This window comes from Phocoena phocoena, chromosome 11, assembly GCF_963924675.1.
Source record: "Phocoena phocoena chromosome 11, mPhoPho1.1, whole genome shotgun sequence".
In the NCBI taxonomy this organism is placed as follows: Eukaryota; Metazoa; Chordata; class Mammalia; order Artiodactyla; family Phocoenidae; genus Phocoena; species Phocoena phocoena.
Window position 1 is genome coordinate 101,614,229 of NC_089229.1, and position 25,158 is coordinate 101,639,386.

A 25,158-nucleotide genomic window follows, 5' to 3' on the forward strand; every position below is an offset into this window, starting at 1 on the left:
AGCCTTGGACATAAAAGTTTGCACACCTTAGTGAATCATACTCTTAAATTTCTGCAGGTACAGTCACTCCGTAGAAAGAAATGCCCGCTTACGATTCAACAATAATTTCCAGGCCGCTCACCCCAGGGGCTGCTCCATTTCACCCATGACCATCAGTGTCTGAGGGGGTCTGTTTGCCTCACCTCGCTCTGGCCAGGGTGCTGGAGGGCAGATGCCCTCGGGACCCTCGGTCCTGGGCCCCACCGCAGAGTGTGTGCAGTTGCCATGGCAAGCGCTGTGACATCCACAGAGCACGTGGCCTGTGTGAGAAGGGGCCGTGGACCGAGCTGTCATGGGGTGCTTCCTGAGCCAGTGCCCTTATATTACAGAGCCCATTAAGAGGGTGAGTGGAGGAAGGACGGACCCCCCCCCCCCCCCAAGTTGCAGGCAGGAAGGTGAGTGTCTGGGGTTCGACACCCTGGAGCAGAGGCTAGGGGTTGCAGAGCAGAAGGTCCCATGTGGTTTAGAGATGTGATTCATTTGAGCTGCAAAGTCCAAAGTCTTATTAGCCCCTGAGTGTTAAATTTTGGTTCGTCGCCAACATCTAAAATGAGACTTCATGTTGAAACCCAGTTTGTAGCTTTTAGAAAGCATCTAAGACACTGATCAGCTGGAGGGAAAACAGGGCCCCAGCCTGCCTGGTGGCTCTCGACACAGAGGCTGGTTGTCACTCTGCATCTGTGGGGCTTGCTTGGCCCACCTGCTCACCTTCTTTCCCTGTTGTCTCCGGCAAGCACAGCCATTCGAGGAGTCCTGTGGCCACAGCACACCAGGAGTAGGAGCCTAGTAGGCCTTGTAGGCTGAGCAGCGAGTTCAGGGGTGTGATCCTGAGGGCAGGGAGGGCGGGGCACCAGGAAGGGGCGAGTGAGTAGATCAGGCCTGAGGGCAGAGGCGAGCCCATCATGAAGGCCTGTTAGGGGGTGAACGTGATGACCTGGAGTCTCCTGCCTGACAGGCTGTCTGTCCAGCCTTAACCGCGCACATTCGTGGTTTGTGGACTTGAATTTCCTGTTACATACTTAGGCCGTGTCTTCCATGGGTGTGTTAGTTGATGATCAAGCACAAGAAACGCCCATTTAAAATTTGCGGGGCAGGTGTCGCACGCCTGCCTTCTGTGTGATGGTGGGGATGGGGGCCAGGCTGCGGTTGAAGGTCTGAATAGCTAGGAGTTGGCTCATACCATCTATGGAGTAGAGCTTCCCTTCCCTGTTGGCATGTGGTGTCTATTTGACATTTTACCAGGTTTTTGACACGTGAGAATCCACTCGGCTCTTCCTGGCTGTACCTGCCAGTCTCTTGGCTCTGATACCATTCCTCTTAACTAATCCTGCTTGTTAGTTCTTACAGAAAGTGATATAATCTTGTCATATTCCATAAGGAATCTCCTTATTTTGATTAAAGTCCTTATGTTGTGGGACTCCCCTGGTGGCACAGTGGTTAAGAATCCGCTTGCCGGGCTTCCCTGGTGGCACAGTGTCCGCCTGCCGATACAAGGGACACGGGTTCGTGCCCCGGTCCGGGAAGATCCCACATGCCGCGGAGCAACTAAGCCCTTGCACCACAACTACTGAAGCCCGCAGGCCTAGAGCCCGTGCTCCACAACAAGAGAAGCCACTGCGATGAGAAGCCCGCGCACTGCAACGAAGACCCAACAAAGCCAAAAATAAATAAATAAATTTATTTTTAAAAAAAGTCCTGATGTTGCTCAGTAAAAAGTTGTAGCTTTGTTCATGTAGGTCAGATCCGTTCCTGGGTTACTTTAACTTGTGTTGCTGCTAAGAGTTGAGTGATACACACCGTACAAGTACTGCCAAGTGTAGAATATGATTTATTCCTAACATATTCCTGTGTTTGTATCTTGAATCTGCCCAGTTTATTGACCTTGGTTTTTTAAAGTTGATTCTCTTGTTGTTCTAGGTTATCATCCCCCTTCCTTTTCGTGTTTGTGCTTCTGCCTGTTTCATGCTGTATTCGTCATCTGCTATGTAACAAATTACCCTAAAACTTAGCAGCTTTAAACATCAGTTTCTGTGGGTCAGGAATCTGATGTCCCGGCCGTGCTGCTGGGACCGGGGCCACCCCAGGCCCGCCCTCGGGAGGGCCGCATGTTTGTTTCCTGTGGCTGCTGAGCGCAGTTCACAGGCCGAAGAGCTGAAACTGCATTTGGTATCGGTCGGTTTTGTGGGTCTGCACGTGGCTTGTCAGGGGCCCCGCTCGGCGTGTCTGGAGGCCTAGCTGGGGAGGGACACAGGGTCCTTCAGGCTGCTGGCAGAGTCTCCCTGGCAGCTGTAGGACCCAGGTCTTTGTTCCCGTGCGGCCCTCTCGGCCCCGCTGTGTCTCCTCTCTTGACCTGGCATGCTCGCGGGAGTACCCTCGCCTGCCCAGTTTTGTGACCAGGAGCGAGCCCCAGATGGGCTGTGCCCCACTTGGGAGAGCCCAGCATGCAAGGCTGTGAACACCAGGGGGCCTGTTGCACATGCTTTTGTTTGTCAATAGTGACTGTATTCTCCAGAGGAAAACTGCATATTGGTGGTGAGGCTTATGCTTGCATCTAATCACGTGTACTTAGTTATTAACAACGTATCATAAGTTCTCTTTTTTCCTAGGCTTTTGGACAAGAACCAGTTGATTTTTGGATAGTCACATGTGGTCCTATGTAAATGAATTATCAACAAGAGGTTTTGATTTTCCCTTTTGTTTCAGTAAATGGCTATAACTAACTTGTTCCTAGTTTAATTTTCTCCCATATTTACCATTAGCCACCACGATAAATGTACTTACATTGATAATATCTCCTATAAAAAAACAATTAGTTTGAAGATAACGGGTGTTCTACAGGATATTCTTAGCTTAGATGCAGGCTTCTCCCATCACTCATCTACTTTCACTTTGGCACATTTCATTTCCTCAGTCTTCTTGTGAGGCTATGAAGAAGAGGTAGAGGGAGATCCCCTCAAAGGCTAACCGGGTCCTGTTTTACAGGGAAGGAAACATCCAGAGACTTAGGTAGCCGGTTAGAAGATGAATAATCCCTACAAAGAATTGAGAGATCAGGAGCCCAGATCTTCATCCCTCATAGAATCTGAAGTTTGAATCTCTAACTCTGACTCTTTGTTTTCTGTCGTCTTTACATAAAATTAATGATTTTAGCAGTATAAAAAAGTAAATTCTGGGCTTCCCTGGTGGTGCAGTGGTTAAGAATCCGCCTGCCAATGCAGGGGACACAGGTTCAATCCCTGATCGTGCAAGATCCCCCATGCCGTGGAGCACCTAAGCCCGCGTGCCACAATTATTGAGTTTGTGCTCTAGAGCCCGCGAGCCACAACTACTGAGCCCACGTGCCACAACTACTGAAGCCCGCGCGCCTAGAGCCTGTGCTCCGCAACAAGAGAAGCCACCGCAATGAGGAGCCCGCGCACCACAACAAAGAGTAGCCCCCGCTCGCTGCAACTAGAGAAAGCCCGCACGCAGCAACGAAGACCCGACGCGACCAAAAATAAAAAAATAAATAAAAAGAAAAGTTTTAAAGCATCGCCTAAAGTAGTATAGAGCAGAAACCCAACGCGTCCTTAAGATGGGGTGCCGGGTGGGCTGTTCTGGACAGTTTGCTTTTTCACACGTGTGTAGCTAGAGGTGCAAATAGCATTTAATATTTCAGAATGTGTCTGTCTCATCAAGCTGTGCTGGCTCGTCAGACACCCGCAGACAACCGTGTCACCCTGTCTTCTGTGTCTTCCCCCAGCCCTTCTGCTTCTGGGTGCGGTGCAGAGCTGCCCGCCCTCCCCAGCGCTGATGGCAGGCCTCTTAACACTAGTTTCTTCCTTATGACACACTGTGTCAGTTACTCCTAAATGATTTCTTTTGAAACGAGAGGTTAATTTATTTTAAAAAAACAAAAAAATGACCCTAGTTAAATACATGTCATAAAATTTCAGATGCTGTTGTAACCGGGAGGAGAGAAGAGATTTTTTTCCCCTTCCTTTTACAGGCAGCTGCTTCTGTGACTTTTTTGCTTTTGAAGGAAACTGTGAGTCTCAGATGGACAGAAGCAGAATTAGTGGGGGGCCCGTCAACCCCCTTTGGTGGGGGTATCCTGGTGCCCTCCGAGCTCGTCCCCCTTTCCTGGGGACAGCGGGTGGCAGTGTTGGTCCTGCTGTTCTGTGCTGGGCCGGGGAGGCAAGTGATGGTTTCACCCTTTTTCATATCATACCTGTGAGGTGTCAGAGCATTGCTGAAAACATAATCTGTAAATTGTGTTAAAAACAGCTAAGTATACATGAAATAAAAAAAATTTCTGAATGGGCAAGTAAGTTTGGGGTGTGATTGATCCAAGTTGAACTAATTGGTCTGAAGTGAGGCTCAGGCTTCAGCCCTTTAAAAACTTGTTTTTGTCGATATATTATAATACACACAGAAAAGGGCACATTGCTTAATCATACAGCTCAGTGAATTTGTACAAACTGAATACACCTACGCAGTGATCACTCAGACAAGAGAACATCACAGTGAATTTTACTTTTCATTGAAAGAAATTGCCTAAAGTGATTGCTATTCTGTCCCTCCAGTGGTACCCACGTACATTTAGAGTGAATTTGTCCTCGGTATTCTCTGAAGTTTTATTTTCATCCCACCGTAAAGATAGAGGATTTTGGACAGATGAATGCTTGCCTTTCTTGGTTCTAAGGCTTACCTGTTATGTGGAGCTAACAAAGTTCCTTAATCTCTTTGTGCGTTACTCGCCTCATCTGTAAAATGGGAATGATAACCATACCTATTACTAAATTTATTGTGAAATTAAATGAGTTCACTCATGACAGCCTTAGAACAGTCTTGAGCTTTTAGTAAATACCAGAAGCATCTACGTGTGTGGAGTAGGAAGTGGATATTGACCCAGGCTACTGCCAATGTCTTAAATGTTGCGGTTTGCACGTCTCAGAACTGGGGTCAGCAGACTTCTACGAAGGGCCAGAGAATAACCATTTTAGGCTTTGTGTGGGTGACATGGTCTAAACTACTCCCCTCTGCCATCTCAGTGCAAAAGTGACCAGAGCAGTGCTTCGTGACTGATTGTGGCTGTGTTTTTTTAGATTTTCATAATCTGGAATTTGAATTTTATATCATTTTCTCTTGTCAGAAAATAGTATTCTTTCGATTTCTTTTTTCTTCCAACCGTTAAAGAAGAATGATTTCCACATTCTTAGCTTACAGGCTAAAGATAGACATTCAGGCCAGCCTTGGCCCATGAGCCATAGTTTGCCCCTGTTTTTAGAAAATTAAATAGGTTCCTATTTCTAATTACACAAACTCGGTCGCCATGCTGCTCAAGATAATACATTTCCATCTCCTCATTTAGTGCCCTTTGCACTAAATCTAACCTCCCCACACCCCCAAAACCCCACTGCATCCCACGCAGTGACCTGATTTTTATTGATGCAGATTGTTTTGCCTTATTCTAGAATTTCGTGTGTGTGTGGCTGGGATCATGCAGTGTGGGTTCTGTGTGTCCAGCTTCTTTGAGGAAGCACAGGGTCTGTGTGATACTGACACTGCTATTTGTATCAGTTCTTCGTTCCTTTTAGGGGAGGGGGTCTGCATTGGATTCCAGTGCAAAAATATATGACAGTTTTTTTGTCTGCTAGTTGGTGGACTTGTATGTTGCCTCCGGTTTGGGGCTGTTGAGAGTACAGCATCTGTAAACACTCGCACGGATGTTTTCGTGGATGTCTTTTCGTTTCTCTCAGGAATCGCTGGGTCGTGCGTGAGAGCACAGTTGACACTGACTTGTTTTCTAAGCAGCGGTGACCTTTATTCTCCTACCAGCAACACATGAACAGTCCGGTTGCTCCATATCTTTCCCGACATCAAGTGTGATGAAGTGCTGTCCCTTTTGTCTGTTGCTGAATTCGGTTTGCTGCTGTTTTGTTGAGGATTTCTCCATGTATGTTTATGAAGAATATCGGTCTGTAATTTTATTTTCTTATGAAGCTTTGTCAGGTTTTGGCACAAGGGTTGAGAAGTGTTCCCTTCTCTCGTTTCTGAAAGAGTTTGTGTAATTTCTTTTCTTTTTTAAAAAAATTTATTTATTTTATTTACATTTATTTTTGGCTGCGTTGGGTCTTCGTTGCTGTGCGTGGGCTTTCGCTAGTTGCGGCGAGCGGGGGCTGCTCTTCGTTGCAGTACGCAGTCTTCTCGTTGCGGTGGCTTCTGTTGTTGCGGAGCATGGGCTCTAGGTGCGCGGGCTTCAGTAGTTGTGGTGCGTGGGCTCAGTAGTTGTGGCTCACGGGCTCTAGAGCACAGGCTCAGTCGTTGTGGCGCACGGGCTTAAGTTGCTCTGCGGCATGTGGGATCTTTCCTGACCAGGGATTGAACCCATTTCCCCTGCATTGGCTGGCGGGTTCTTAACCACTGCACCACCAGGGAAGTCCGAGTTTGTGTAACTTCTTCCAAACAGTTCACCACTGAAAGCCTTTGGGTTTGTAGTTTTCTTTGTGTGCAAGTTTTTGATTATTATTGATTTGATTTCTTTAATAGATTAAGGCTATTTGGGTGTTCTGTTTCTTTTTTAAAAAATTTTATTGAAGTATAGTGTTGTGTTAATTTCTGCTGTATAGCAAAGTGATTCAGTTTTACATATATACATTCTTTTTCATATTCCTTTCCATGACAGTTTATCACAGGATATTGAATATAGTTCCCTGTGCTATACAGTAAGACCTTGTTGTTTATCCATTCTAAATGTAATAGTTTCCATCTATCAACCCCAAATTCCCAGTCCATCCCTCTCCCCCTGCCCATAGCAGCCACTAGTCTGACCTCTATATCTGTGATTCTGTTTCTGCTTTGTAAATAGGTTCATTTGTGTCATATTTTAGATTCCACATATAAGTGATATCATACGGTATTTGTCTCTCTTTCTGACTTTGCTTGATATGATAATCTCTTGGTCCATCCATGTTGCTGCAGATGGCATTATTTCACCCTCTTTTTATGGTTGAGTAATATTCCATTGTATATATGTACCATGTCTTTTTTATCCATTCATTCATCTGTCAATGGATGAAGGTTGCTTCTATGTCCTGGCTGTTGTCAGTAGTGCTGCTGTAAACACAGGTGTGCATTTGTCTTTTCAAATTACAGTTTTGTCTGGATATATACCCAGGAGTGGGATTGCTGGATCATATGGTAGCTCTGTTTTTAGTTTTTTGCGGAACCTCCAAAGTGTTCTCCATGGTGGCTGCACCAGTTTACATTCCCACCAACAGTGTGGGAGGGTTCCCTTTTCTCCTGAGTGTTCTGTTTCTTAAGTCAATTTTGGTAAGTAATTTAGGCATTTTTCAAGGAGTTTGTCTATTTTATTTAAGATTTTACATTTATTTCCATAGTACTATTCATAATATTCTCTTACTATCTGTAGGATCTACAGTGGTTTCTCCACTTTCATTCCTGATGTTGGAATTTGTTCTCTCTCTCTCCCTCTATTCTTTCTACAGGTTTACCAACTTTTCAAATGCTTACTAAGGAACCAGCTTTTTTTTTTTTTTTTTTTTTTTGCAGTATGCGGGCCTCTCGCTGCTGTGGCCTCTCGCATCGGGGAGCACAGGACCCGGACGCACAGGCCCAGCAGCCATGGCTCACGGGACCAGCCGCTCCGCGGCATGTGGGATCCTCCTGGACTGGGGCACGAACCCGCGTCCCCTGCATCTGCAGGCGGACTCTCAACCACTGTGCCACCAGGGAAGCCCAAGGAACCAGCTTTTAACTTTACCTACTGTTTGCCTGTTTTCTTTAAAAAATTTTTTTTTCTGTTTTTGATTTATTATTTTCTTCTATTTACTTTGGCTTTAGCCTACTCTTCTTTTTCTTTCTTCTCAAGTTATAATACTTGTTATGAGCCTTTTTTCTTTTCAATACAGGCATTTTAAAGCTGTAAGTTTACTTCTAGGCAGTGCTCGACTGGGCTGTTCAGTCCATTTACATTTAGTGCAGTTACTGGTATGGTTGGTTTTCCACTGTTCTGGGGGTTTTTAAGTGTCCAATTCATTGGTGTTTAGTATATTCACAAGGTTGTGTAGTCATCACCAGTGTTGAATTCCAGAACATTTTATCACCGCCAAAGATCCCTCACACCCATCAACTGTCACTCCTTGCTTCCTCCAGTCACCAGTCCCACTAACTAATGTGCTTCCTGTCTGTTTTTACTATTCTAGGTACCTCTTATAGGTGGAATGCATACATATAGGTATCCAGCTACTTTCACTTCGCATGTTTTCAGAATTATCCGTGTTGTACCGTGAATCACATACTCATTCATTTTATGGCCCCCAAATACTCCGTTGTACAGATACATGTTTTATTTATCTGTTAGTTCATGGACGTTGGTGCTGTTTCAGCTTTTTGGCTGTTACGAGTTCTGCTGCTGTGTATGGACATTTGCCTGCTCATTTCTGTTTGGATATATGTTTTCGTTCTCTTGGGTACACACCTAAGAGTGGAGTGGTTGGGTCATACGGTAATTCTGTGTTTAAGTTTTGAGCAGCTTGCCAAACTTTTGCAAAGTTGCTGCACCATTTTACATTCCAACTAGCAGTATATGATGGTTCCCACTCTACGTCCTTGTTAACAAGTGGTCAGCACTTGTTCTTATCTTTTTAATTTTAGCCATCCTGGTGGGTGTGACCTGGTACCCTATTGGGGTTTGATTTGCATTTCCCAAATGACGAATGAGCGTCTTTTCATGTGTTTCCTTCTTTTTTCCTCTCTTTGTCCTTCAGTGCTTTCTTTTGGGTTATTTAAAGATTAATACATGTTGATTTCCAGGTGACTTTTTTTTAAAAAATAAATTTATTTATTTTTGGCTGTGTTGGGTCTTCGTTGCTGCACGCAGGCTTTCTCTAGTTGCGGCGAGCAGGCTTCTCATTGCAGTGGCTTCTCTTGTTGCGGAGCACAGGCTCTAGGCACGTGGGTTTCAGTAGTTGCAGCACGTGGGCTCAGCAGTTGTGGCATGCAGGCCCTAGAGCATGCAGGCTCAGTAGTTGTGGTACCCGGGCTTAGTTGCTCTGCGGCATGTGGGATCTTCTTCCCGGACTAGGGATTGAACCCGTGTCCCCTGAATTGGCAGGCAGATTCTTAACCACTGCGCCACCAGGGAAATCCCCCAGATGACTTTTAATACTTTTCTTTGTTACTTAACATAAACATTCATATACACAAATAAAATCTATATTATATACATATTTCCCAGTTAAAAGATATGTTTTGTATCTTAATCATATTTTCCTTTAATTTGAAATTGTCGTGATTTTTTACTTATCCTGGCTATCACATTGATTTCAGGATATATTTCAGGATATGGCAGGCACTATATAGTCCTATAGAAGAGACATTATTTTAGTTGTTTTGGGCTGAATCTTTTTATGATCTTTAAGAATAAGCACTTCGTCAAATTTTCTTGTGGAGCCTTTTATTTGTTGCTTCACTTGGAACCAAAATCTTTATCTCAGTCCAGTATTCGTGTGTTTGTGTGTGTGTGTGTGTGTGTGTTTTTTTTTTAAGCTTTTTGCCCACACTGTGTGGCAGGCAGGGTCTTAGTGCCCCGACCAGGGATTGACCCCTCCCCCACTGCACTGGAAGTGCGGAGTCTTAACCACTGGACCTCCAGGGAAGTCCCCCAGTGCTTGTGTTAAACGTGGCCTAACTGTGAACACGGGTGTTTCATTAGCTGCCCCAGTAGCCATAGCAAACGGGAAGATAAAATTTTTCCATTTAGTCTCCGCATGGCACCCGCGGGGCCAGGTCCTCCTTGCTCCCTGTGTGTGGGCTGCACATACACTTTCACGTCTCAGAACTGACACAGAGCCTGCCTTCTCCCTTGTGATCTTCTCCGGCAGCTTGTTTCCTCCGTGGTGCAGGGTCCTGCCAGCTCCGCTCGGGCCGCGCTGTCCCTGGGAATGTGGGTCTCACAGTGCGAGTCTGTTCTGTCTGAAGGAAAATAAGCCGTTCTCTGCTGGGGTCCTAAGAGATGCTCACTCTGCGACTGTGGAAAGATAGTTCTGTCTTTTTTTCTCTCTCTTGTACAAACTATTTTAAGAAATAAAGGGATAATTAGCATTTGGAACTTTTCTCAGACAAGGAGCTCTGACCTGGTTGTGCTCAGAACCTCCAGTTGGTTCCATCTTTTTTGTTCCCACATCCTGTTGAAAGGATTAGTGACAACTCAGGAAGAAGTGCCCTGAGCTGAGCTGAGAGATTTACAACGTAGGATCAGTTTGTAGCAGCTGTTGCCACGCACTCTTCCTCTGAGCAGCACACAGGATCACGGCACTCATTTTTCTGAGGGCGGGAGTGCATGGTCTTACCAGATTCTGAAAGAGTTTTGTGTCCTAGAGAAGATGAAGAACCGCGAAGTACAAAGTATTAACCCTAATTGTTGGCTTACTGAGCCTTTTCGTTTCAAATACCCTTGACCACGGTGCCTTCAAAAAATTTTTCCCTCGAATATCTGACCCTTAAAAGAAAGAGATACAGATTTTTATGAGGCTTATCTATATACAAGGCAAAGGAGTGATCTTGAATTGTAAGTCCGTTAGTATCTCTTGGTAAGGTGGTATGGAGATGACTTAAGAAACTTTTAGCAGAAGTGATGTAATTGGGACTGAGTAGGTTAATAGGGCTGTTGGAAAGGAATCTCAGACATGCAGCTATTGGGACATGGAGGGGCTTTCAGGCAGATCGCGGCTGTTTGTGCTTCCTCGCCTCCTGCCGCGTCCTCGTGGAATGATCTCATGTCATGATCTCATGTCATGGAGTCCACGTTTCATTTTACTGCAGGAAGAACACACCTGGTTGTTTAGGGTACTTGGTGTGCAGTAGAAATCCTAGAAAGCATGTGGCGGATAAAGGGGTTTATTACCAAAGGCAGGTTGTCTTCTTCACACTCCTTGAAACGAAAAAGCACCCCGTTTTATGTTCATATTCTCCTTTGCCACCGACCTGCTTTTCACCGTCAGCTAGAGCTGCTCTTTGTCGGCTCCTCCACCTGAAGGGGTAGCACGGGCTTTGCGGGCGGAGGCCAGGCTGGTCCCAAGGCTCCCGCAGGTGCCTGCAAGCAGGGCTCAGGATATGGTGCTGAGAGCCCTGTGTTTCCAGGTGTAATGCTGCATTTTGATAAGGTAACCACATTCACAGTGTCCGCATTTGAGGTATCAACAGGAAGGAAATAAAGTTTCTTCTCTCTTTGAAAAAGCAAAATGTTTAATTTCTTATTTGCCTAAGGCCCTTTGTTTTTTCTCTATGAGTATTTCTTCTGACTTTTTCTGCAAATATACATAGATTATAAGTGCCTCTTGTAAAGATTATATTGACACATAATTCCTTTACAGCTCTTTGTTTAGTGAGAAAATATATATATATATATTTTTTGCTGTACACGGCCCTCTCACCGCTGTGTCCTCTCCTGCTGCGGAGCACAGGCTCTGGACGCGCAGGCTCAGCGGCCATGGCTCACTGGCCCAGCCACTCCGCGGCATGTGGGATCTTCCCAGACCGGGGCACGAACCCGTGTCCCCTGCATCGGCAGGCGAGCTCTCAACCACTGCACCACCAGGGAAGCCTGAGAAAAATATTTTTAAATCAAACATTAGGTGAAATTATATCCAGATTCTTTAATAGTTGAGATATGAAATAACTAACAATTAAACAGCACTTGTTATATACAAGGCACATTTAGGTACTAATCAAAAATTTAAGTTGTCTTAAATGTTTTCTATAGAAAAAGCCCTCAAATTTAGTGTTTCGTAACACACCCACAAGTTTACGTGTAACAGCACATGAAAGTATAGTTACACGTTGGAGTAGCCTCTTTTAAAATTAATTAATTAATTAGTCTATCTGGCCACGCAGCGCGGCTTGTGGGATCTTAGTTCCCCGACCAGGGATTGATCCTGGGCCCTTGGCAGTGAAAGCATGGAGTCCTAACCACTGGACCGCCAGGGAATTCCCTGGAGTAGCCTCCTGTGTTCTGGAGAAGGTTTTTTCAAACCTTTGCATCTTAACCTGAACTATAAATGGATTAGGCCAGGCAGACATTGCCGTTCTTTGCTGTTTGCCATCTAAGTTGTGGACCTAATCTTATTTAAAAATTAATTAATTTATTTTTGGCTGCGTTGGGTCTTTGTTGCTGTGCGCGGGCTTTCTCTAGTTGTGGCGAGCAGGGTCTACTCTTTGTTGCGGTGCGCGGGCTTCTCATTGCGGTGGCTTCTCTTGTTGCGGAGCACAGGCTCTAAGCACGCAGGCTTCAGTAGTTGTGGCTCACGGGCTCTAGAGCGCAGGCTCAGTAGTTGTGGCGCACAGGCTTGGTTGCTCTGCGGCACATGGGATCTTCCGGGACCAGGGCTCAAACCCGTGGCCCCTGTATTGGCAGGCGATTTCTTAACCACTGTGCCACCAGGGAAGGTCCCGCAACCTTCTTAAATATTGATGATCTTTGGGACTTGACGGTGTCAGGTCCCAGGAGATGGTGTAATAACATAGGGCTTCCTCAAGGGATCCCTGGGCCCTTCCTGGCACTTTCCACTCCTGCTGCTGTTGAAGATTTGTCAGCTGTCCAGCCACCCACCACCTCCAGCACCACCCCCACCCCCCCGCCCTCCACACCACCCTCTCTATGTGGTACTCATGTGTCTTTGTGTCTGGGGCCGCCTGGTTAGGCCTCAGACCTTCCACAGCTACCTGGAGGACATCATCAGCTACCGCTGGGAGCTGGAAGAAGGGAAGCCTAACCCCCTGAGGGAAGCCAGCTTCCAGGACCTGCCCCTTCGCACCCGTGTGGAAATCCTCCACCGCCTCTGTGACTACCGGCTGGACGCAGACGATGTCTTCGATCTCCTCAAGGTGCGTAGCTGACAGGCACCCTGTCCCTGGAGCAGAAGTTAGAGCAGCCAGCGTTGGGATGCTGTGCTGGTCTTGGGAATCTGTGGATGCAGCTGTTACCACTGTTGCCAGGGGGATCCAAGCCACACGCTCAGATGACTGCATGTTATTTTATTTTGGTTTAACTTCTACTTTGGTTTGTTCTTCGTTCTGTGTACCGAGTCCCCACTGACATGGGAACAATCGTAGGTTCCTGTTTGCTCTGTCATCAGTCAGAATTGCAGTTACATTAGTCACTGAGTTTTATATTTCCTGAGGTCTGAAATTTGACTTAGAATAATTGAAATATTTATGAAACCTCCCAAGGACTTTAACCCATCCTCACCGCACACCGTGTGCACATTGTAGATGTGTGCTGGGTGGGGCTGTGGACGCCTCCCCCCTCCCTCTTATCCTGTCTCAGAGGGAGGGCACGGGCGGTCTTCTACTTTGCCCTCACCGAGAGGTCGGTCAGAAACGATGAACTGCGTCGACGGTGCTCGTGGGCTCAGATGGGCACCATGGTGAAAACCGCAGAGCAGCCCAGCACAGTCTTCGCTGAGGTCTCGGCCTCCACCCCCCGAGGGTTGGCAGTGCAGGTCAGGCTGGGGGAGTGGGGAGCCCCGGGCCGGACTGGCCAGCGGCGACAGAGCGTCATGGGGGACGAGGCTGCCACAGCACCAGACTCTCCTGTTGGAATTGTCTTTCCTCTTGTTGGTACACACAGAATACATGTCTAAACCAAGTATGTCACACGTTCATCAAAATCCCTTTGGGTTGCTCTTTTTTTGGCGAGGTAGGGGCGATGGTGGCAGTGGGATTCGTGTGAAGTCCTTCCGTATCCTGCTCTTAAGGCAGGCACCTTCTCCCCGTCCCGTGTGGCGGGTACCCTGACTGAGAATTACCTAAGATGCTTGAGCATTTTAATGTGAGGGATATGTGAGGATAAATTCAGAATCCTCATTTCACTTGTCTCTTTAGTTTTGTTCGTTGTGAGCCCAAACCTCTCTCCTTGTCCTGCCCAGGGCCTGGATGCAGACAGTCTCCGTGTGGAACCGCTGGGTGAGGACAACTCCGGGGCCCTCTACTGGTATTTCTATGGGACGCGAATGTACAAGGAGGACCCAGTGCAAGGAAAATCCAACGGAGAGCTCTCTCTGAGCAGGTACCTTCCTAAAGGTCAGGGCTGCCATAGCCACTGTTAGAAGAGCGTCGTTAAAATCAAATACATCGGAATTCCGCAGCACAAGTTATTTTTTCTCATGAAGGAATTAGCTGTAGCAGCATGTCTACAAAGAGATGGCAAAGAGTTATTTCACACAAAAGTGAAAAGGAATTAATCTCTAGCCCAGCTCTCAGCGGCTCCACCCCAGAGGCCGTTCTGCCCGCCAGGTTCTCAGCAGCACAAGTGCTCCCCGGGGCCTTTCCCTCCAGCAGAGTGGGTTCTGGAGAATCCCTTCTCCTACTAGAGCTGATGTCCTCAGTGAGGAAGAGGGCTTGTCCCCAGCATCCCAGAGTGATGCTGCATCTTCCCCAGACGTGCCGGTTGCTGGGCCCTTTGCTGTTAGCGAAGCCTGAGGCCTCACTCAGATGTTCATGTGGGAGATGTTGTTTTCCTTGGTTCCACGTTTTAACAATGGAAAATGGGAGGTCACCCTGCTCTTTCCCTGTAACTGCTGCCTTTGTTCCTTTTTATAACCTCATGGCCAGAAAAGCTAATCACTAGCTTAAAGCCAGTTTTTTGTTTTGTTTTGTTTTTTGTTTTGTTTTGCGGTACGCGGGCCTCTCAGCGTTGTGGCCTCTCCCGTTGCGGGGCACAGGCTCCGGACGCGCAGGCTCAGCGGCCGTGGCTCACGGGCCCAGCCGCTCCGCGGCACGTGGGATTTTCCCGGACCGGGGCACGAACCCGTGTCCCCCGCGTCGGCAGGCGGACTCTCAACCACTGCGCCACCAGGGAAGCCCCATAATCACTAGCTGATAAATCATGTGTAACGCATCAGTCCTATGACAGAACATTTCTATTTAATGTACTATTTCTTAGGGAAACTGAAGGACAAAAAACTGTCTCAAGTGTTCCTGGGAAAACAGGGAAAAGAAGAGGAAGACCCCCAAAACGGAAAAAACTGCAGGAGGAAACTCTAGTGAGGTGAGTAAATCTTGTTAGTCTGTGTAGGTCCCTAACGCGAACCCTTACGCTGGAGGGACTCGCCTCCATCCTGCTTTCTGTGCCTCGGGGGGGACATGGGCCCTGCGTCACAGTCCTCGGGGGCCTCCTGCCTGGCCCCTCGCTTTCACTGGACAGTGGGGACTGTGACAGTGGACGGCACCGAGAACTGAGCCCGCCTGCAGGAAGTGCCCTGAAAATCCCATCCCTACACCACACGTTTCTTCACAGGAGTGTGGAGAGAAGGAGATTTTAGTAGTAAACGTGCTTTGTTCTGTGTAGAATACAATTTCTTACAATAAAGAAAAGGTAAGACTTTAAACATTTTTATAGTGTTTATTTTATATTTAATTTTAGCAAAGAAAAAGATTCTCTTACGATTGGGAAATTGTATTATTACTATCTTTTGGCCACACTGCGCGGCATGTGGGATCTTAATTCCCCAGCCAGAGATCGAACTCGCATCCCGTGCAGTGGAAGTGCAGAGTCTTAACCAGTGGACCACCAGGGCAGTCCCAGGAAATTTTATTTTAATATGTCATTGCCTTTTAGGAATTCCCACCATGTGAATCTCAATATAAGAGTTTTCAGAATCTGACCTGTTCTGTGTAGAAATACTTTTTCCTTTTACTTGAGGATCAGATCTGTCATTATTCACTTACGGAAGTTAGGTCATAGTCTTAAAAATTCTAATAACACAGGAGAAGCTGCTTCTTCCTTCGGCGTTTTAGAACTACTTAAGTAACCTAAATGCCTGAAGTGAACCAGATTTCACTGTGCTGCTTATTAACTACTAAGAGATATTTTTAGGAATCAGATTATGAATAAATCAGTCAGAATTTGATTTTTTTGTTACAACAGTCAGTGTTACACTTTCCAGAAATTTTAACTACAGATTGCAGCTTTCCTCCCACCAGTATTTGTGAGAAATGTTCTTATAATCATGTTTTATACACAAGACGTCTGTTTCTGGATTTTGTTAGCAATCTATACCTCCTGATACATTCAGAAATCTGTTCTGTACTCTCTCAGTTTCCCTGTGAGTCCCAACAATTAAAGTGCCTTAGTGGTGGGGCTGTAGTCATTTTAAGAAGCATATGTGTGCTTATGCTACCCTCTGCTGGTGATTTTATTCTTTAGAGTTCTGTATCCAATACAGTATTTAAGTATTTTTAAATTAAATAAAATTTTGTGAAATCTAAAAAGTGAAACTAGTGGATATAATAAAACAGAAACAGACTCATAGAAACAGAACAAACTAGTGGTGACCAGCGGGGAGAGGGACAGGGGAGGGGCAAGATAGGGGATTAAGAGGTACAAACTACTAGGTAAAATAAACTATAGGGATATACTCTACAACACAGGGAATATAGCCAATATTTTATAATAACTATAAGTGGAGTACAATCTTTAAAAATTGTGAATCATTGTGTTGTACATCTAAAACTATACCTCCATTTTTTAAAGAATGATGAAAAACAAATGTAGACAATAAGATATGTATAGAAGGGGGAGAAGAAGTAAAGAGAAAGGGCAGCCCCTAAAACAAATTATTTTTTAAAAATAATAAATAAAAGTTAAAGTTTGGTTCCTCAAGTCACACCTGACACACTTCAGCTGAGCCAGGCACTCGTGGCCCGTGGCTGCCTCGTTGGACAGCGACAGTACAGGACGTTTTCCTTCTCCCGGGAGGCTGTTCGGGGCAGTGCTGGGTTAGGTGGTTGAAAAGAGACCAGAAGATCCAGAGAATGTCATTCATGATTCAGGGAGACTTAACACTCTCGGGCTGATGAGCACATTTGTATTTTATAATTTAATTCCAGCATCCCTGTGAGGTGGGCATTATTAATAGCCCCATTTTACAGGGAAGTTCAGTGACTTTTCTGAGGTCACAGGGTAGGTGGTGGCAAGCCTTGAATAGAGGTGGCCCGGCCTCAGAACCTGTGTTCTTCACCCCAGCCTGCTGTGAGGGCCAATTCAGTACGCCTCGCCTGCAGTGCCACCCTCAGTGCAGTCTGGGAGGAAGCCCTTTTCTTGGCATTTACCTGTGGACACTGAACTTCTCCTTTCCTGTGTCCCCGTGTATCTGTCCTTCCTCTCTGCGCCAGCACACACTCTTGGTAGTAAGTCATGGGTCTACCTTACAGGGGAGCACAGCAATTTTGGACATGTCTTTGTTTTTTCGTTTTTTTTGTGGTACGCGGGCCTCTCACTGTCGTGGCCTGTCCCATTGCAGAGCACAGGCTCTGGACGCGGAGGCTCAGCGGCCATGGCTCATGGGCCCAGCTGCTCCGCGGCATGTGGGATCTTCCCGGACCTGGGCACGAACCCGTGTCCCCTGTATCGGCAGGCGGACTCTCAACCACTGCGCCACCAGCAAAGCCCCATGTCTTTGTTTTAATTGGTGCCTCTTTTTCCTGTGTTTCAGTGAAAAGCAGGAAGAAAACTCCTTAGCATCTGAGCCGCAGACAAGAAATGGTAATGGGTTTTGTCGGGGTCAGAAGGGATTGCATGAACATGATTGACTTGTGTCCTTTTCCAGAGTCGAGTGCAGAGCGTTACGACTATTACAGTAGCCTCTGATTAGCCTCCTCACCCTTCACACATCGTCTCCCTGTGCCCATCTCTCCCCCTGACGGATAGCTTGAGAGCAGGACCAGGTCTTTTCACTTGGGCCCCCTTACCCAGGCCCAGCAGAATAGACACCCAACGTTGGAATGAATGAGCAGCTTCTCCGAGAGCTTTCTTTTAATGTATTGGATTGGCCAAAAAGTTTGTTCGGTTAGTGAATAAGTTCAATAAAGTTCTTGGTGAAAATGAAAAATCTGTCTTATTTTTACTTAAAACTGAATGAACTTTTTGGCCAGCCCAGTAAAATGCTTTACTACATAAGGAAGTGTACTGGGTTCCTCCCTAGACTTCGGTTCTGGGATCCAAATTGTATAAATTTGGGGAGAAATAGCAGTTTAGTGTATCTCAGTGCAACAAGCGAGACTGCAAAAGCTCAATCAAAACCATTTTTGCAGAAAAGTAAACACATGAAAGCATTTCTAGTATATTAGAATCTATCATGAAGGTTACGATAGTTATATTTGTATTGCCTTTACGTATTCTTATCTCTTAGTTGTAAACAATGATAGTAACAGGAAAATCAGAAGTACACAGCATCAACCTTAAAAGGTAATGGGCCCCCCATTTTTCTGATTACCTGGCTTTGATCATTACCCAGGGTCCAACTGAAACTGAAGATAGAAAGAAACAGGTCTCATGGGATCTGTTTACTGAGCCACCCTTTTCTCTTCTAGGGTCCCAGGGGCCAGGCCAAGGCTCCTGGTGGCTCCTGTGCCAGACAGAAGAGGAGTGGAGACAGGTCACCGAGAGTTTCCGGGAGAGGACCTCCCTGCGAGAGCGGCAGCTCTACAAGCTCCTCAGCGAGGACTTCCTGCCCGAGATCTGCAGCATGATTGCCCAGAAGGTGTGCAGACAGGGTCCCTGTCCTCCGTGTGTGGCGTCAAGCTGCTCTGGTAAAGGGTTCCTTCATTAGAGGTTTGAGCACCCTCCACTCCACGCTCTCCTGCAGCTGGTCCAGCCTTCATCTTTCTTCACCTGGGACATTAAAATGGGACCTCATGCCCCCACTCTCCTTCAGTATGGGCCATGTGATTTAATCCTCATGCCTCTACCCCGTCCTCACCGCTCTTCACCCTTGGGAGCCAGCTCTCCTCCTCCCCAGCATCCCCTGGGAACCACCCCCTGAGCCCCAGATGTGTCTCTGCAGAGCACCCTGTGTGTACCTCTCCCTGTACATAGACTCCTGCCTTTTTTTTTTTTTCTCTTTCCTTTTTAAAAAAGATCATCTTCTGGTCTGTCTACTTCTAACAGCAGGCTCTAAAGGTGCTTTTCTTTGTGGCTCTAGTGCTGGCTGCCCCCTCTGACTGCAGGGCACCGAACCCTGGCTTCGTCCTGCCCCCTGCCTGCCCCCGCCTGTTCCAAGGCTCTCAGAAACTCCACTTGAGGACCTGGTGTCTGTGAGCTCTCCCCTGCCTCTCCCAAGCGAGGGTGTACCCCACCGCCCCCCGGTGTGCTTCCCGGCTTCATTTCATTGGGAGTTGTCTAAGCAACTCTGGATCGGGAGCCATGTCTTCCCCATCATTGTAACCCCACAGGTGACCTCCTGGAACACCCGTTCTGTGGTGGGTGCCTGGCAGCCACCCAGTTTCCATAAATCTGATGCTTCTGATTCTTAATACTTTGTAATAGAAGACAGAAGAATGTGAGCACTGCCCCTGACGTTTGAAGAGAAAGTGTTTGTAAACCCTCGCGGCAGCACCGCGGTGGGGCCACGTGACAGATAATGCTACTTGATCTGTCGTGACTCAGTGATACTTGTAACCATTGAGCAGGCTGGCGCTTTGGAGTGAACTGTAGAAAGTCACGGAATTTCATTTTCATGGGTGAGCGTCTCCCCGTCGACGTCCTTAATCCCGTTGACTATAATTACACTTGGATCTTGTCCTCCACAGTGCACTGTGACCATTTTTCCAGGACTTGAAATACGTAATCTAGTTTTCTTAAAGTAGCTATTAAATAGAGCTGGTTTTATAACTTTACATAACCTTGTATATGACTTTATTGATATGATTAATGACAGCACCTTAAATCATCTGTAAGGCATTTATCTAATCTGCTTAAACTTTCTTTTATAATTCTGTCTTTTTAACTGCAATATTCAGCCTCAGACTTTTGAATAGTGTAACTAAGGGAAAAAACTTTTACAGGCATAAAATGGATGGTTTTGATACAGAAAATTTCAGGAGTTGATTCTTTGCAAGAGAACGAAAAATTAAAATAAGGTAAACCTTAAATACAAATTTCAAGAACCATGAAATTAGAAGCTGAAAAAAGAAATAATAGATTTGATATTTTGAAAGCTATACAGTGCTGTAAATTTGCAAGCATTAGTGAAATGGGGTGTTGATCCCTGCCCCAAAAAAACCCAGAATCTAAATTATGCAGCCAGAAACCTTAGCAGACCAGTAATTAGGGAAGAAGAGTTTTCACAAAAGCATCCCATCAAAAGCTCCAGAATCATTTAGATTTATTCACAGGTAAAATTTTCTAAACCTTTACGGAAAGATAATTTCCGAACAGTTCAAAAATAAAGAAAGAAGTGGCTTGGTTACTGTGTCCACTGAGATACAGTTATCTTAGTGCCCCATTCCTGATGAATTTAAATACGCTCTTCATTCAGTAATATAAATGTCAAGGCTTTAAAAGTGCACTAACAAGTAAAGACCGTTTCCTCATCAAAAGAATAATAACTCGTAACCCATCGGGGTTAGGTGGCACGTGTGGTACGGGAACACTGTCTTGGAAGTCTTGTGTGTGTGACGTAAGAAGAGAGTACGAGGCAGAATTTTCGAGCGTTTCGTCTGGGGTAGAATTGCACTCAACGAAGTCTGTTACTTAGCGCTCACAGCAGTGCTGGCTCCCGGCGTCCTGCGTGGGCATCACCTGGACCGCGCGCTGCTCTCGTCCCAGCCTGGCAGGATGGCTGGAGGTAGTTCTGTTGCTCTGTGATTCGTTCCTATGCCTGCTAAAGGTTAACAGTTACTGGCCGCCGCAGCAAAACAGGTGCTGCTGTGAATCTGACTGTGCCTGTGCAGAACTGATGAGAGAGAAGAAGGTACAAAGCTGTGAGGACGTGTATCTTCACATCTCGAGTAAGGATGCCAGACCTCTGTGTTTCTTGAAGGAAAGTTTAGATGTCAGTCGTCACCAAGATAAACTGAGGTTTGTTGTCGCCTTAGCCAAGTCCCAGCGTAACAGAGGTCTCCTCGAGCATACCCGGTGAACGTACATATTGCGGGTGGGGGCAGTGGGGTGACTCATTTTAGCACTGCCTTGTCCTGGCACAGAGGCCAGACATCAGTAGCACCCTCGGGGGGTCTTCATTCAAGAGGCCACCCACGGGAAATGACAACCTGCGAGCTGGGCATCCTGCTGATGTTTTCACAGACCTGTGTGCGTCCGTTGTTCTCGTTACTGAATTCACATAATTAAATATTATGAGACAAAATAAGGGCATAAAATTTTCTATAAAAAGTTTTTATTAAAAACAAAGATGAGTTGCTTCTGAAAGGTTGACTGTCAAATTAGGATAAAATAGTAAAAAATGTAAGGAAAAAAATTCATTACAATCTTATGGTTTCGGTATTTGGATTGCAAGTATCATTATCATCTCACTTGCGATTATAAAAAGAAAACTGGAAGGGCAGATAAAGGTATAAGAGGGTAGGAGGGAATCTCCAGGAACCCCCTCAGTGGGCCTGCATCATATGACTAGTGAATGGCAGTACATTTTTATACATTAAGTTAAAACACACACACTGTGTAGATTCTTCCTTTGACAGTGACTGTGTGTACCTACCAGTACCCATCCAAGTTATACTGGCCGAAAGGGGTCTGTTCTAGTAATAAACGCACCTATGATTTGAGTGTGAAATGGAAATCACATCCAGTAAAACAGAATAGACACCGTTACAGGCTACAGTGCAGTATGAGAAGCGCAGAGCCACAGGGTCTGGGGGGCTGCGTGTCGTGAGCTTTCCTCTAGGAACCCCCGTAGGTGTGGCGCCGCCCTCTTCTAGCTGCCCGTTTGGATGAGCTTCCTGATAGCTCTGAATTTCGATTTTCTTATTAGTAAAATATGAAGTACTATAACTTCCCAGTTTCTGTGGGAAGGACCATTGTCCAGTACCTGGCCTAGTACTTAGCGATGGATTGACACTTGGTCCCTCCATTGTTTATGGCGGCTTGTAACTGGCGAGGAATTTTGATAGAAAACTAAATCCACGTTTCTTACCAAAATAATTGCAAATCTACAGAGAGGCAAAGCTGATGGGATAACTCATGGAGGTATGATAGTCCTGTAAACTTTGAAATAATGAAAGAACCAGAAGGTAAGGCCGCTTTGACCACATGAAAGTTAAACTTTTATGGCAAGATTAAAGTCAAGGGGGTGTAGACTAGTGAAAGCATTTTAGCTAAGGTTACAGACAGTGATAGTCAGGTGTGTCATACGTATCAGGTCTTTAACAGATAAGTTGATAAGTCACATAGAAGATGGTTGTGAGGACAGGGAAACCGCAGCGCTGTCTGGCCCCAGCACCTGCCTCACTCGGCAGAGGTGGAGGTGGCCCCCTGGCCCCTTTGCTGTTGGTCCCCCGAGAGAGCTCGTGGCCCGAGGGCTCTTCCCCTGGGCCTGAACGTCCGAAGGAGTCGCTCATAGGCATATTTGAGGAGCTGCTGCAGTAGCTTTTGGGGTAAAGGGGGTCATGCTCCCCTTTGACGGTTGGGATTTTATCTCTACTGAAGCTGGTCATTCTCATAATGGAAAAGCTTTCTAGATCCCCCATCTCAGCAGATCTCCTGCCGTTCTGTGGTTCGTTTGGGTTGCATAAACCTCCACTTAGTGGCATTAGTGCCACTGAGCTTTTTCCATCCTTCGTTGCTTTACCTCGTTGATGCCACAGGTCTCAAGTGTTTCAGTTAAGTGGTGCCAGACCACACGTATGTGATGCTGATGTGACGCCACAGAGCGTACTCGCCTCACCTGTACAGCCCTTGCTTTACCGTTTCTCAATACGAGGTTATGACGGTGAGGCTTTGGGGCTCAGTCCACAGAAATTCCAAAACTGACGTTGGCCTTTGAAGTTCCGTGTAACGGCCGCTGCCAAGCCTCTGACATCATCTGGGGGTCTCACACCCCCAGGAAGCTCTGGGATCCCTCACGGCTGAGCCTGTTGTCTCTCGTCCTCCTACCTGTTCCAGCCTCACGGGCCACAGAACCGCCTCTAGAGGAGAGCTGCCCTCCTGCTGCTCGGAATCCACCTTGAGAGCCGCTCCCGGCAGCCCGAGGTGATGAAACTGGCTTTTCCTTGGTAATATGAGACAAAACTTGTTAAAAGTGTTAACACCATTCAGGGAGTTTGACACATGGTATCTCTGAGCTTTTTGAACGTTTTTAAGTGAATAGGCTGCTTGGGGCCTTGTAGAGCTGAGTTGTCATTTTTGCTGACTGGCCTGGGGTGCCACAGGCCCTTGTTTAGGTAGAGCCTCACCTGGCCCTTCCAGGCCCCTCTCGACTGGTGGCAGTGGCAGCAACAGCAGCAGCTGAGGATACCCTCACCCATCTTGTCCTCGCTCTCCCTCACTTGTAACTGTAGGGGAAGCGTCCACAGAGGACACGGACAGGATTGCAGCCTGGGCGGAGGTCTGACCACCTGTCCGTCAAGTCCACTGAGCAATAGGTGAGTGTGTGAGAGGGAGCAGAGAGAAGGGTTTACAGAAAAAGATTGTTCAGAAAAGATTGTCCCGTTTTATTTCGTGTACTCCTTCTATCCCAAGTTCTTTATTTACCTTGATTTCATTTTTAAAACCTCAAGCCTTTATGGAGTATTCTTTTATATAAGATGCATTTCTAGAAAGAGAAGGAGTTGTAAAACTAAGACGTAAGTTGACTATTGGGCTCCCCTAATCTCCGGGGATGATACTCACCTCGTTATTTACTGTAATACCGAGGAGAATGATGCGTTCCGTAACAGACACACATGTAATAGGAACACAATAGGCAAAGATGGAAGGAACTGGGGCTGAGAGTTGGAGCAGCAGAACTGTGTCGTCTGAGCCCTGCAGGGTGGCTGAGGTTTTGACGGTGGCAGTGCGGGCGGAGGGTCAAGGCAAGCAGAAGTACAGAGGCAGGGTCGTGTGCGGTACAGTCGGAGAGCGTGTGTGCTGGGTCGTGGCTGGCGTGTAAGATATGTTGTGACTCAGAGTGGCGGTTGGGCTGGAACAGTCAGACTTTGGAGTCCCCTGGCCGTCCCCTGCTTGTTTGTCCATGGGAGGCAGTGGTCGGAGGCTATGTCGTTCGGTCTTTGTTTCAAGAAGACACACCTGGGGTCAGACCCCATCAGGAGCAACTGCAAGGTGAGCAAGTAGCTGTAGGGTCCCTGCTCTGGAAGCGTGGGCCTAGAGGGGAGGATGGCCTCTGGGGGGAGCGTTTCACTAGAGGATGATAGGAATGAAGGTCGTGTTGCAAGTGAGTAAAAGAGGAGTTATTGGTCAGAGTGGTGTTTGACCTCTTGAGAAGTCTGGCCATGAAAGAAAACAAAGGAATAGTGACAAAGTGCAGAGGAAGCAACAGTGAGGAGAGCTCTCGGCATTTCAGGCCCCGTTTCCTTAGTTGGAGCAGGACGTCCATGGGCTTCCGGAGCTCCCTGTGCAGTAGGGGCGCTCGCATGTCCTGGAGGGGGACGCGAACTGGGAGGGGCAGGGTAAGAGTTGAGACAGTGTTTGGTGAAGAGATGCTTCGGGGGGAGCAGTCCCCGGGAGCCACCTCTGTTTGGGAACGTCTGTGACATTGTTCAGCATTACAGTTGTAGGAAGGGACGAAACTGCTGTTTGTATTTACTGAAATGTAAAAGTGGGCAGATGGGGGCGGAATGAGGCCCGAGGGACCTGGACTGCAGGGGGCGGGGATGTTTGATGACAGTGGTTGGATGGGGGAGGGGGGCACGGGCAGGACTGAGGGGGCACTCCCCGCCTCCCCTGCTGCCCAGTTCCCAGACTCGCTCCACTTTTTAATGCCTTGTCTCCTTTTAGCATCCATCCCATTGGCTGTTCAAGCAGTTAGTGGTCAGAGCACGTTTCCCCTGGAGGCCGTGTCTGGCTGGCTTGTGACAGTGTGGACCCTCTGCGGCCTCGCGGCCGTTGATGTGACTGCAAGATTGTGTGTTCAGGGACTTGGCCATTAACCGAGTGCATTCTACCTTGATCCGCGAGAGGGGAGAAGCTCATTTATAAATCTCTGTATTTCCAGTATATTTGGACTTATCCTCTGTGTCTTTTTTCTTCAGCTCATAAGTATGTCTGTACCAGGAGGTAAACTGAGGCAGTCCTGTTGTGCCTGATTTGCAGGTCTCCCCAATCTCTCCTTCCCTCGAGGCCCTGGTTGGAGGTGGCCTCAGTCAGGCTGTCCAGCTGTAGTT

The 25,158-nt window shown here is 46.9% G+C and overlaps 1 protein-coding gene across 1 annotated transcript in view; it reads left to right on the top strand.

The window, feature by feature from the left end:
• The window catches only part of CECR2 (CECR2 histone acetyl-lysine reader), a 156,889-nt gene that overhangs the window by 92,914 nt on the left and 38,817 nt on the right, over positions 1-25,158 (top strand). Inside the window, 6 exon segments of the mRNA XM_065888239.1 lie at positions 12,744-12,927; positions 13,971-14,110; positions 14,987-15,091; positions 17,538-17,587; positions 18,415-18,584; positions 23,338-23,421. Of these exon segments, the coding sequence (XP_065744311.1) occupies positions 12,744-12,927; positions 13,971-14,110; positions 14,987-15,091; positions 17,538-17,587; positions 18,415-18,584; positions 23,338-23,421 (733 nt within the window).